The sequence below is a fragment of the Penicillium roqueforti genome (assembly GCF_015533775.1).
Source record: "Penicillium roqueforti strain LCP96 04111 chromosome Unknown scaffold_12, whole genome shotgun sequence".
NCBI lineage: Eukaryota > Fungi > Ascomycota > Eurotiomycetes > Eurotiales > Aspergillaceae > Penicillium > Penicillium roqueforti.
In genome coordinates this window covers 69,297-81,429 of record NW_024067576.1, presented here as the reverse complement: position 1 = coordinate 81,429, position 12,133 = coordinate 69,297, and the positions used below count along the sequence as shown (strand labels likewise).

The following is a 12,133-nucleotide window of genomic DNA, read 5'->3' as shown; positions in this document are numbered from 1 at the left end:
AAAACTCTTATCGGCCCCGCCTGGGGGAGGCGACCCCGGGGCCACTCAACTTCCGAGTCTTTCATTGGCAAGTCGGCTTTCGGGATCTTCTGTGGCGCGATTAAAGAAAGACCATCGACATCTTTATATTCTTATTTTCGATGGGTTTCTTCTGTGAATTTGTCTCTGATTTCTCTCCCCGCAATCAGTACGGAGTAACGCGGGGAGAGACTCCATAGTGTGTTAGAGCCCTCGGTAACTCTCAAGTGGCTCTCAAGTGGCCCTCCCAACGATTACACCAATGTTGCATTTCTTTTACCTAACCTTCCGAACCTTCTGATCGCACAACGGACACTAAACTGGGGCTGCCGGGCTGCGTTTCGCCTAAAATTTCAATGCAATCCACTTTCACCCCATTCGTAATGGATCCAATCCCTGTTTCCGGTGTGCTCGTTGGGTGGCCGATCAGCTGGAGTGGATCAGCGTCGTACTCCACGTGCTGGAGCAGCCAAGCAGAGTTCACAAAATCTCGTTTGTCAAGGCAATCCTGCTTTGCCTCCTGGTAGTGCCGCATTCGACAGTGCGCGGAATTTGTCTTCTTATATACCCGGTTTCCTCTCTTCCGTTCTGCCTGGCAGACTAGTCTCACCTCCACCAGCATCATGGGCTTCGAAAACATCTCTAACGACCATGACACCGACAAGGTGATGGAAACGGAAGGCGAGAAGGCCGCATATGCTCCCCCACCGCCGTTTGAGGGGGACATGGTCGGGGAAATGAGCGAGGCTGAGAGGAACCTGTATGACCACGGTATCAACAAGTTCAATCGTCTCGGTTGGAAGCGACTCACTGTCGTCCTCATCGTCGAGGCGATTGCACTCGGTAGTTTGTCGGTTCCCTCCACCTTTGCAACACTCGGCATGGTCGCCGGTGTGATCTGCTGTGTGGGCATCGGTCTCATCGCCATCTATACCAGTTACATTGTCGGAATGGTCAAATTGGCCTTCCCCGAGGTTGCCAACTATGCTGATGCGGGTCGATTGCTGGGCCATCGGCTAGGGTGTGGTCGCTTTGCATATGAGCTAGTCAATGCGATGCTCGGTCTTCAACTTATCTTTCTCACGGCCTCGCACTGTCTGACGGGAACCATCGCATTCCTCGACATCACCAAAAGCGGCATTTGCTCGATCATCTTTGCCGTGGTTTCTGCCGTCATCCTGCTCCTACTCGCCATTCCGCCTAGTTTCACCGAGGTGGCAATTCTAGGCTATGTTGATTTCGTATCCATCATCGCTGCCATTGGAATCACAATTATCGGGACGGGTGTGCAGGCGACGAACTCGCCCGGTGGACTCTCCGGAGTAGCATGGTCTGCGTGGCCGAAGGATAACATCTCCTTTACTGAAGCCTTCATCGCTGTGACGAACATAATTTTCGCCTACAGTTTTGCCATGTGCCAATTCTCCTTTATGGACGAAATGCACACTCCTCGAGACTTTATTAAGTCGATCTGGACGCTGGGTATCACTGAGATCGTCATCTACACCATCACTGGTGCTACAATCTACGCCTTTGTTGGCCAGGATGTGTCCAGCCCTGCACTTACCTCTGCCGGAACTACCCTCAGCCGCATTGCGTATGGCATTGCTCTCCCTGTGATCTTCATTAGCGGTTCGATCAACACCGTGGTATTTGGGCGTGTGGTGCATGGTCGCATCTTCGCCAACTCCCCCATTCGCTTCATCAACACTAAGATGGGCTGGCTGACATGGCTGGCGGTGATCACGGCCGCCACAGTTGTGGCATTCATCATTGCCGAGGTGATACCTTTTTTCAACGACTTGCTTTCAATTTCTTCTGCTCTTTTTATCTCCGGATTCACCTTCTACTTCCCTGCCATGATGTGGTTCATGCTCCTTCGGAAAGGGAGTTGGAAAGAGCCCAAGAACTTGATACTGGCAGTCATCAATGCGCTGATTTTCCTGATCGGTATGGTGGTACTTGCTGGAGGAACATATTCCAGCATTGATGATATCGTAAGTTTTTCTCTGGCGGTCTGCCTTGGGGCACGGATTTTATTACTAACTCACTCATCTAGATAATCAAGTACGCCAAAGGAGAAGTTCGTGGCGTCTTTTCGTGCGGTGCTCCCGAGTAAGGACAATTGTTTTCCCGTTATTAGCATATCTCAACATGGAATTATGAGCCTGATCAAGGTGCTTGTACAAAAATCCCCTCATTTTTGGTTTTGGTTCGAGATATGAAAATGCTTTTCTAGCCGGTGCATCTTCATGATTCAGCGAGGAATCGTGAAGCAACAAGCGAAATATGTATATTTATTACAGTGCTCTTCTCATTTAATACTCATGCTAAGCCATGAGATTCTCTTTAAGATTGACGAATAGTCTAAGATCGCCCCTAAAGTGGAAGCCAGCGAATGAGGACCTACATAAGGACGGTGAGCCACTCCGCTATTTATAGATACTCGTTGAGAGACCCATATTAATGAAATGCCCAAAAACCAGGCGGTTTGAATAAGACTCCATACTCCGTAGTCCAGCTTATTATTGTAGAGCATGTTTCACCGGTCCAGAAAGGACATTAGACCTTGATTGGCCTTGATTCGGAGATCATGACGGATCGCCCGTACATCATGCCCATGTGGATATAATTCGGAGAAACATGGAAGAATTGTGGAGGAAGCAATACTAAGTAAGTCATTTAGGGGTTGACAGTTTGTTCATATTCAGAATCATATTCAGAGCTATATTGGAGGCCAAAAAGAGGTATGCGTCAAATACGCAATGATTTATGAAATGCTTCTTATCTCTAATGACGCTGGGTCTGGGATATCCATGGCTTATACGAAGTATCCTGTCAACACAATACTCAGGGATAAGACATTGTCTTGACTGTCAAAACCACGAGAGAGATCGACAAGATTGCCCCATAAAAAAGTCACGTTGATGTCACATTGTGGAATATCAACGTTATAGTCTGTAGGATCATGCTTGGCCTGGAGGATAGTCTCAATGGGTGAGACATCAACCTTGGCGACGGTACGGAGTCGCTCCAAGTATAAAAGGGGAGGCATTTCAGCATATCCTAGAAACATCAACTATCAATCCTCCCAATTCAACCATTCTTATATCTTCTCAACTCAATCTTCGCATCCCCTCCGCCAATATGCAGCTCAAGAACCTCGCCATCGCTGCCTCCGTCAGCGCCGTTGTCTCGGCCGCCCCGTCCAACCAGTCTGCGACTTTTGGTGTCGTGGCTATTCACTCTGGCAGTGATGTGCAAAACTCTGCCTTCAACGCTGCTAAGAGCAGCATCTTCGCTGGTCTGCCTAACCAGGGTGCCAGTTGTGCTCGTCCCAAGGAGCAGGAGGCAACCTTCTACATCCTCGACGGTGCTCTGTACCTGTATGATGAGTCCGCCACTCCCCAGGAGATCTTCGTTGATCGCTCCGGCATGGGTATGCTATCACTCTCACAATCCTACTTAGTTGGCAAATAACTGACTTTCATGTAGGCCAGGGCAAGATTGGATACACCACTGGTGCTCAGTCCAGCCCCACAAACTCCGTGCGCGAGGGTTGGACCCTCGAGGATGGTTACCTCCAATTCGCAGGAGAAGATCTGATTGCCTGCCCCAACAGCATTGACGGTGCCTGGAGCATTTGGGCTTCTGCTGGCATTGCCAACCCTGCTGGAAACTCCGACTGTGTGGGAATTGCCGCTAGTATCGTGGAGACCTCGAACCCCAATGGCTGCAGCTACACCTCTTAGAGGGAATATTGTCTTGTGAATTTGTCGATGTGTATAATTCTTGCTGGGACAGATCAACTGCCTTGATGACTAGTTTGTCAGGCTTGTTAATCGCTATTTAGTTTAATATTTAGTTATAGAGAATCACTCCTTCTTCTCTTACTGCTTGCATAACTTACGTGTGAGACTGTACCTACTGAGCTGGTCCATAAATGCTTACATCGAGGCCCCAAAGATACATCAACACAACAAAACCAGATTGCCAGGTATTTGCAGTCAATTGCTTATTGTTACATACATGTTATCCAAATCAAGGCCAAGTGCGGCCCTGAAATTCTCCGCTTCCGTTCAGGTTGCCTGTGAACTGCTTTGAACAAGTGCGCTGCGCATTAAAATGTAAAAAGCCTGCCAAGTGCCCGTCTGTAGCATTGTCAGGATCGGAGTCGAAATGACCAGACGTTTGTTCTGACCAGCAAAACCACATATGCAGAGTTAAGGTGCTGATGTTCTCATGGTATCGAGTCTCGCTCATGCAGAGGGGGCTTCTTCTATGGTTATGTTGGAACGAGAGTATTGAAAACACCAAGCCATACAGAGGTACCGCATGACCGGACAGGAAAATTTGTGATAATCGTAAAATGCCGTTGAAAGAGAACCGGACGTGTCATGAAGATTCTGTTCGAAGAGCAGTGCCACATATACACTGTTCAGGTTCAGTAAGCTTGATCAGAAATTGAATTGAAGGTAGGAGAGGATTGACATACAAGTCGCCTGGCCATGAAGTCCTTGTATATCCCTAACCAGATTTCCCGGAGACGGCAGTCATCTTGTTGACTAGTTGCGGGATTTATCTCACAAGGAGGCTGCGTTTTGTTGATCACATCACGAGTAGCTGCAACCCATGGCTACCGGAAGAGGTCAGCATATCCAAAATAGAGATTGAAGGTTACCAAAAGTTGGTATGACATACCTTAGGAACTGGCCAGTCAGAGAAATGTAGATATTTAGCATCTTTGAGGATTTTCTCAGCATCCCACAGTTCGTCTGTATTACCCAGATAGGCTTCATGATTATTGGAGCGGAACTCTCCAGTCAAAAGAGTATAAGGGCGGTGTGGTACGACAAGCGCACTATCTCCATATAACTTGTTCATAATCTCCATGTCGTATACGTCAGAAGTAGCCTTGGAAACTTCATCCATTACGCGATCGAACTCAACCGTAGACGGTTGGATGAGCATTAGTCCAGACGTAAAGACTCGATCCTTTGGATTTAACCAGTAGGCCCGTGGCATAGCGACCGAGCCAGGTGGAAGCAGGAACAGCTCGTCCATAGCCTTCACGCACGTTAGTTTGAAATGAGAAAAGGCCACGATTGACCTACGCACCTGCAGAAGGGTTGCATCGGAATCCAAGTTAAGAACCCGATCATATTCCGTTTGATTAAAAGCGAGGAGTTTCGTGTAGCTCGATGACCACGGTGCTGTGCTCACTTTTAGCTTGAAGTTTTGTAATAAGTTGGGATGCCTTACCACCTCCCCCACCCTTCATCATTATTTTGATTGGCTTGAGTTTGACTGCATATTCGTCCCTTGCGAAGCGAAGTAAACGAGCTTCCGGCAAACTATCGTTCTCAGACAAGAGGAAATCGTATGGGTACATCAACACGCGATCGGCTTTGCTTCCAAGGCGGTGAAGAGCCTCGAAAATCATGAGTGAGTTGCACAGATAAGATCTGTCGGTAGCATATTGGGTGTATGCAAATCGAGACCAGTCCACGTCCACTTGCTTCCCGGACAGACCGTCGAAGTGCGAATTAGAATCATCCAGAGGCGCATTGTATGAAAGTCGCAATAATGTCACAAAGCCGAATAGAGCGGACAAAGCTATGAACATGGAGCGAAAGACTCTCGGAGATGTTGTGGCCATACTTAACATGGTCGCTTATCGCCTGGAAAAATTGACAGGTATATTCCTCAATTTCACGTAAATGTCGAAGGAAAACCTCGATGTGTTTGCAGTTCTCAGTCCATATCAAAATGCATGTAAGAGGGAGGGTATGAGAAGGTCGGAAAGTGCATGCGACAGAAAACGACCCCCTCAGCTGTCCATTTCCCCAGGGACAACCTCAGGTGATTGCAGCAGTCATAAATGGGCGGCTAAGCGCTGTCGATGCATGATCTGAGACACGCTAGAATCTCTAATAACGACTGATTGGCAAAAGCGAACGCCTCGACGGTGGGGTGTCTTGGTCCGTGCCCGACTTCATCACATCTCGGCGCTAACTATCAATCGCATTTGGCAATTCTTCTTATTATTAGAAACATCTATATTATATCTGGCGCTTGGGATGGTACTGGATTATATCTACTGTACGGTGTCCGGATATTCACCCAAGTTGACGTTTGAAAAAATCTCTAAATCTCGAACTCGGAACTCTACCCTAATTGTCTGATGATATTCTATGAGTGGCAGTGACGAGTGAATGAAGACCTATCTTCGTCTGATACTTGAAGCTTAACTTTGTGGCCTTCATTGCTTACTGCATTGTTCAAACCGATAAATTACATCGTCACTTCAGCTGTGATTCAAGTCAGTCCTGTCTTGTAAAACACCGTTACTATATACTTGGGAGAAAATAATCGCTAACAATATTTCCCCCTTAGGAATGAGAGGACTACAACAATGTGTTTTCACAATTTGGATCCTTTGCCTCGATAAGGTCCTCTGTTCTGGTCCCCGGGAGATGACCTGGTCTGATAAAAAGTTCGGACCTGATGGCCCTTGGCAAGCGGTCACGGTGTCTATCGGAAGCAACTACTCTGAACTTGTTGTGCCTTCATCGGTAGTGGCGTTGTACCCGGGAGGTAGTTGGGAAAGTAAAATCCTACTACCTTCCATATGTGACAACAAGTCCCTCTCGTCGGTATGCTATGGGGATAAAGCGGGTCTTTTTGACAGCGACGTATCAGTCACCTTGGACGATAACTCAATTTCACTACCTCCATATGGAACATGGGGTTATGTGGACTGGGGATGTACGGACGCAGTTCCAGTTTATGCCAAAGCACGACGAGGAACAGATTGGATAACCATTGACGGTGCTCACGTTCCTGATGTCGACTTGATTACCATATCTGCTGGATGGCAGACTTACCCTGGTGGACAAGCATACCCTTTACAGGTTGGAACCCTTTCTCTTGGGAGTCCAGATATTAATCAGACATTTGGGGCTTCGATCAAAATCAACGCGACCTTCATCACCAGCTACCTCTACGAGCAGGAGGGGTCCACGAAAATACCATCATATTCCTATGGAATGCATATTGGCTCCGCATCTCTGGGAATCCCTGGCTCACTTCATCTGGGAGGCTATGATCAGAATAGGGTCATTGGAACCGTGTCCGCTCAGTCGTTTTCAAGTGGAAGCTTCCCGATCGAAATGTACGATATGAGTATTGGAGTGGCAGAAGGCGGATCGCCTTGGAATTACTCCAACAAAACAGGTCTCTTGGCAAAGGGCAATTCCTCCCTGGATGCCGGTCTCAAGATTGTTGTGGACCCAGTCAATCCATACATATATCTGCCTCGAAGCTCATGTGATGCGATAGCCGCTGAGTTGCCCGTCATATACCAACCTGATTATGGCCTCTATTTTTGGAACACGTCCGACGCGCAGTACGACAAAGTTGTGACCTCTCCAAGTTATTTGGCATTCACGTTTAGTATGAATAGCCGCAATAACGAAGAAATCACGATCAGGGTCCCCTTCGCTCTCCTAAATCTCACACTAGAGCCCCCGCTTGTGAAGACGCCGACGCAATACTTCCCATGCATGGCCACCAACAGCACCCCTGCTCTAGGCCGTGCTTTTCTCCAAGCAGCCTTTGTCGGCGTTAATTGGCTTGGTGGGAAGTGGTTTTTGGCCCAAGCACCAGGACCTGATGGCTCTTTTATTGTCAATACAGTGACAATAGGGGACAATGAATCCACCATTTCGGGGTCTTCCAATAGTTGGAAAAACACCTGGAAGAACACCTGGAATTTGATTCCTACAAATTCGAACTTGAAACCGACCAAGACGGATACCGAAACAAGCAGCTCAACTACTAGCAGCAATGGTCTCTCCACAGCTGTCAAGATTGGCATCATCGTTGGTTGTACTGTAGGCGGGGTGTTGATGATTGCCATTTGTTGTGGGCTCTGCATTCGCCACCGTCGACAGAAGGAGAAATCACTCAATCGGGATCAGAATAGTGCAGCCCACGGGCGATTTGACCAATGGCCTTCAGCGCATCAGTCGACGCTTGTGGAAGCTGCCGATAATAAATGGAACCGACTAAATGAATTGCACCACAGCCACCAATTATACGAGATGCGCTCGGAGAGAGGTCCTTTTTATGAGATGGGCCCAGAGAAAGGTTCTATAGTTGCAATCGGCCATAAAAAGGTAGTTCAGCATGGCCCCTTCGAGTTGCCAGAGCGAACGTCCGTCTTGGGGTCTTCTAAATTTATCTGAAAGCACTACGTTGCCATCATTGCAGAGCGAAGCGAAGCAATTATAATACTTCATATCCCTGTCATGTCCCATATATTCTGAATCTACTTTCAAGTTTACCTGCTTATGCCACAACCCTTAACTAGTTAATTCTGATCAGCCCGATATTATTATTGAATTGTACCATCGCGCCCCCCTTGGCCAGTGCGACCCCCCTTTAGTTAACTAAGTAATGCAGTGGGGGTTTCCAGAGCAGGATGATTAAGCGGCTATGTGACATCAAAGCACTCCCGAGGCCTGGATAGCAACGCAGACACCTTTCCACCTCTCTTCTCAGTAGTCACCCCATGGTGTTCTCCTCTCTAGCACCCTACTACTCCTAGTGACGACTCTGCTCTCACACCTGTTTCGCAGGCAGGGCTGTCGGTGCCCCTTAGGGGTCCCCTCTTCACTAACTAACTAACGTAATTCACAAGCGAGTGACGCACCCTACCCAACCTATTAATTTTAAACATATTTATCTCAACCAAAACGCCATTAAATTGAATAAACTAAAACATCATCTATTTGGACATGCATCTCTCCTATAGCCCTGAGTTTTACATAGCCCGTACGTTGGTAAAGCCCTAGTTCTTGGCTGTAAAGGTGGCGAAGGCCTTCTTCGCTGAGCGCCGGGGGGGGGGGGGGGGGGGGGGGGGCCACGCAGGCCCCCGGGCCCCAGATATATTNNCCCCCACTCCCCCCCCCCCCCCCCCCCCCCCCCCCCCCCCCCCCCCCCCCCCCCCCCCCCCCCCCCCCCCCCCCCCCCCCCCCCCCCCCCCCCCCCCCCCCCCCCCCCCCGCTTCAGCTACTTCCACCGGCGCAGCAATTAATTGAGAAGCTTCCTAAACGGAGAGGCCTTCTTCGGCAGGTATCTGCCTCCGGAATCTAGTACGCTTTTGCTTCTGCTTCTCGTTGGTAGCCTATAAATCGCTTACTTCTTTCTTAAGAAGTACAGCGGATTGTATAGTCATCTGGCAGGCTTTTAAAGCCTGGTTAATAGCCGAATTGAGCAGGCTCGGAGGGCGTCTTGATCTTATATAAAGTAATGCTTTAATTAATAAAGCTTGCTTTTATAATTGAATATAGTTTGACGGCGTTTTTGGGTCCTAATCGCTATCCCGGCTTAGAGGGTTGGTATTCGAAGACGAATATTTAGCTTTAAAAGTACCTGATCAGGTAAAAAGGGTACTGAACTGGCTACTAAGAAGCTATTTTTAATTATCTCTAGTTTAAAAGCTTTAATTTATATAAGGGGGTATACTTTAAGGAATTTAAGTTTATTAATATAGTTAATCCTAACCTATATTTTTGATTTAACTAGCCGACTGTATACCCGCTTTAATACTATAAAATAGCCGATATCAAGTGGTTATAAAAGGTAAGAGGAATACAGTAGTATATAAATTGGTATAATATTATTTTACTTACAAATTTTGTCGAACTTTAGTATTAGTTGACACGTGAGCGGGGGGCCAGAACCAGATGAGATACAAGATTAAAGTCCCGCAAGCTGGACTATTCTAACTAATCAGCCTGTAGTTAGTGGTGTCAAAAATTCAAAGGGGGTTACATGTACCACATCAACTACACCGCTGTAGAGACCTATCACAGAAGGACGGGGCATGATTCTAGAAGGTGGCTGGTTGCCTCTTTTGGACTAGCGGCACTCTAGATGCCATTCAGAATTGACAATGAAAATACCAGACTTATTTTGTTCTTGCTAGCATAGTGGTTGTGATTGGTTTCGCTACTCATGATTGCCCACATTTGGAATAATGATCGCCCTAGCTGATCCACTTGGGTGTTGACAATTTACTAGAAAGCGATCCATTTAAAAACAAATTTCTCATCCGCCGGTCCAGTCAACCAGATTTGTAGATCTCTGAAAGCGTCAAGATCGTTTTTCTTGAGCGAAATATCGATAGTAGGGTTATGCTAGTGGCGGGTTCTTTTCGTTTCGGTGTCGCGTAACGACTCTCCGATAGATCGACAGCTATCGAAATCGATGAGAATAAACGCACTATTATCGTCAAGTATAATGTTTGCAGGGTTGATATCGTTATAAATAAGTCCGAAAGAATGAAGATGCTTAATAGCGGCTAAGATTCCTTCTAGGCCACTTTTTATATTCGCTTTTACCAGTTCGCGTGTACTTGAAAGGAAAGCGACCTTACCCAGACATTGAGGATTGACTGCTTCAAGTAGTGTTAATGTATATCGTCTGAAGTATAGCCTAGAGACTTGACCGCGGGTATCTTTATAGCTATGGTAGGTCGCGATGTTCGGATGGGGGTTCTTACAGAGAATTTTGTATGTTTCGACTTCGCGAGCGATTTGCTTCTTAAGGTTTCTATCGATATATATGAGGAGACTTGCTGTTTTCATATAGATAGCTGACTAGGCGGTTTTTGCTTCTGGGCCTTTGTCCTCGGTTGGAATTTCCTTGAGTTCCTGGAGATCATCTACTGTCTTTGGCGAATTTAATCGATTCGTCTATTTTCTGGAATATAATATGCCATCTTGCCGAATAAAAACCTGGATAGAGGAAAATTTCATTTTGCCATTAATCCCTTTAAATGCCTTATTCTTTTGAATAACTTCCATATTTATAAGATATATGATTTCTGTGACGCTGTGCTGGTAAAAGGAGTGTTAAGTTGGTAGAAGAGAAAGGTGATAGGTGGCTGCTTCTGCCTTCGGTGGATTGATTGGTTGCCAGCGGCCCTCCCTCTTAAACAGCCCTTAAGTATACAGTCAGTTGCTACAGTTGTCACAAAACATTATGGTTTCCGACGCTGACAAGTTTAAAATGGTTGAGGTGCTCACGCCCCCCGTAAATAACTAAACTCTAAAATTAGCAGTCTCTACCTGATTAGGATTTGTGGCTACTAAGAGCGAAACTCTCTCTACAATGGTTATCCTAGTGTGGTAGGTAGGTAAACTATTTATGGGGGAATTTTCAGTGCTGCTCGAAAGTCTATTGACTAAATTTGGACGCTGTTCCACTAGTCAAATTAAACTCACCTGATATACTTCTTAACACTCCCTTGAATCTATTCCCCTCTACTCCTTCCTCCTTAACCCCCTTTCCCTGGCCGATAAATAACCATCTATCATCTGGGTAATCTTATTTGGGGGGCCGGTATGCAATCGAGTCTTTATACTTTGGATCTATGCAGTCCCAGGATTTCTTGGGTATACCATTTGATACTAAAGACCAGTGGCAAGAATTGGTGATTTCAAATGGCTCCCGAATAGTTATCTGCGGATTGAGTTAGTCTTAAGCTAAAATTCACTGGTGAAGACTGGCTTACCTTGGGAAGATCTGATCGAAAAATATATGTAGATAATACTAGAAGTCGTCTAGGTCCAGTATGTAGGGATATTGAAGAAGTTGAGGTTGATATTTATCGCACAATCAGACTTTCGTGTCTCTGGGCTCAAGACTTGGAATTGAGAAGTGACTGAAGACCAGGAAAATGCGATATTACCTGCGATATTTATACCTTAGATCACGAACATACCAGGACGAACTTGCACAGGTCGGTTGAGCGGGGAACCCTGCCTACGAGATGTGAATACGATGTCTAAATACGATGTCTAAGGGGGTTCGAGTGCTGTACAATGGCTCAGTCGCTCATAGCACCTGCCTCTGCGGCATCTATCAACAGATGCCATAATTGGCTGAAGGTAGTGAAAGAGCAGTGCTTTGAGGTGGCTACTACATATGCAATAGCGAATGAGCGGCTCAGGACCAGCCCTTTCTCAGCGCCTAACCCACAATCTAGACCAGCCGCTACGTCTATGGGAGAGCAGATCCAATTGTGGCACTTCGCGCCATCCTA

General features: G+C 46.8%; 4 protein-coding genes across 4 annotated transcripts; 3 read left to right on the top strand and 1 right to left on the bottom strand.

Moving 5' to 3' along the window:
- Positions 1–641: 641 nt before the first annotated feature.
- Positions 642–2,137, top strand: LCP9604111_5167 (putative amino acid transporter; the record flags this gene model as incomplete). The annotated part of the gene is made up of 2 exons (XM_039072947.1): positions 642–2,015; positions 2,078–2,137. The coding sequence occupies 2 exons, from the start codon at positions 642–644 to the stop codon at positions 2,135–2,137; spliced, it is 1,434 nt and encodes a 477-aa protein (XP_038928629.1).
- Positions 2,138–3,165: 1,028 nt separating this feature from the next.
- aspf34 (cell wall protein PhiA) lies at positions 3,166–3,770 on the top strand (the record flags this gene model as incomplete). Its single annotated transcript, XM_039072946.1, has 2 exons — positions 3,166–3,457; positions 3,514–3,770. 2 exons carry the CDS (start codon positions 3,166–3,168, stop codon positions 3,768–3,770), a joined length of 549 nt encoding a protein of 182 aa, XP_038928628.1.
- A 643-nt stretch (positions 3,771–4,413) lies between these two features.
- Positions 4,414–5,686, bottom strand: LCP9604111_5165 (CAZyme family GT8; the record flags this gene model as incomplete). The annotated part of the gene is made up of 5 exons (XM_039072945.1): positions 4,414–4,452; positions 4,514–4,654; positions 4,720–5,085; positions 5,137–5,231; positions 5,281–5,686. 5 exons carry the CDS (start codon positions 5,684–5,686, stop codon positions 4,414–4,416), a joined length of 1,047 nt encoding a protein of 348 aa, XP_038928627.1.
- Positions 5,687–6,212: 526 nt separating this feature from the next.
- On the top strand, positions 6,213–8,267 carry LCP9604111_5164 (uncharacterized protein; the record flags this gene model as incomplete). Its single annotated transcript, XM_039072944.1, has 3 exons — positions 6,213–6,229; positions 6,330–6,340; positions 6,415–8,267. The coding sequence occupies 3 exons, from the start codon at positions 6,213–6,215 to the stop codon at positions 8,265–8,267; spliced, it is 1,881 nt and encodes a 626-aa protein (XP_038928626.1).
- Positions 8,268–12,133: the final 3,866 nt, after the last annotated feature.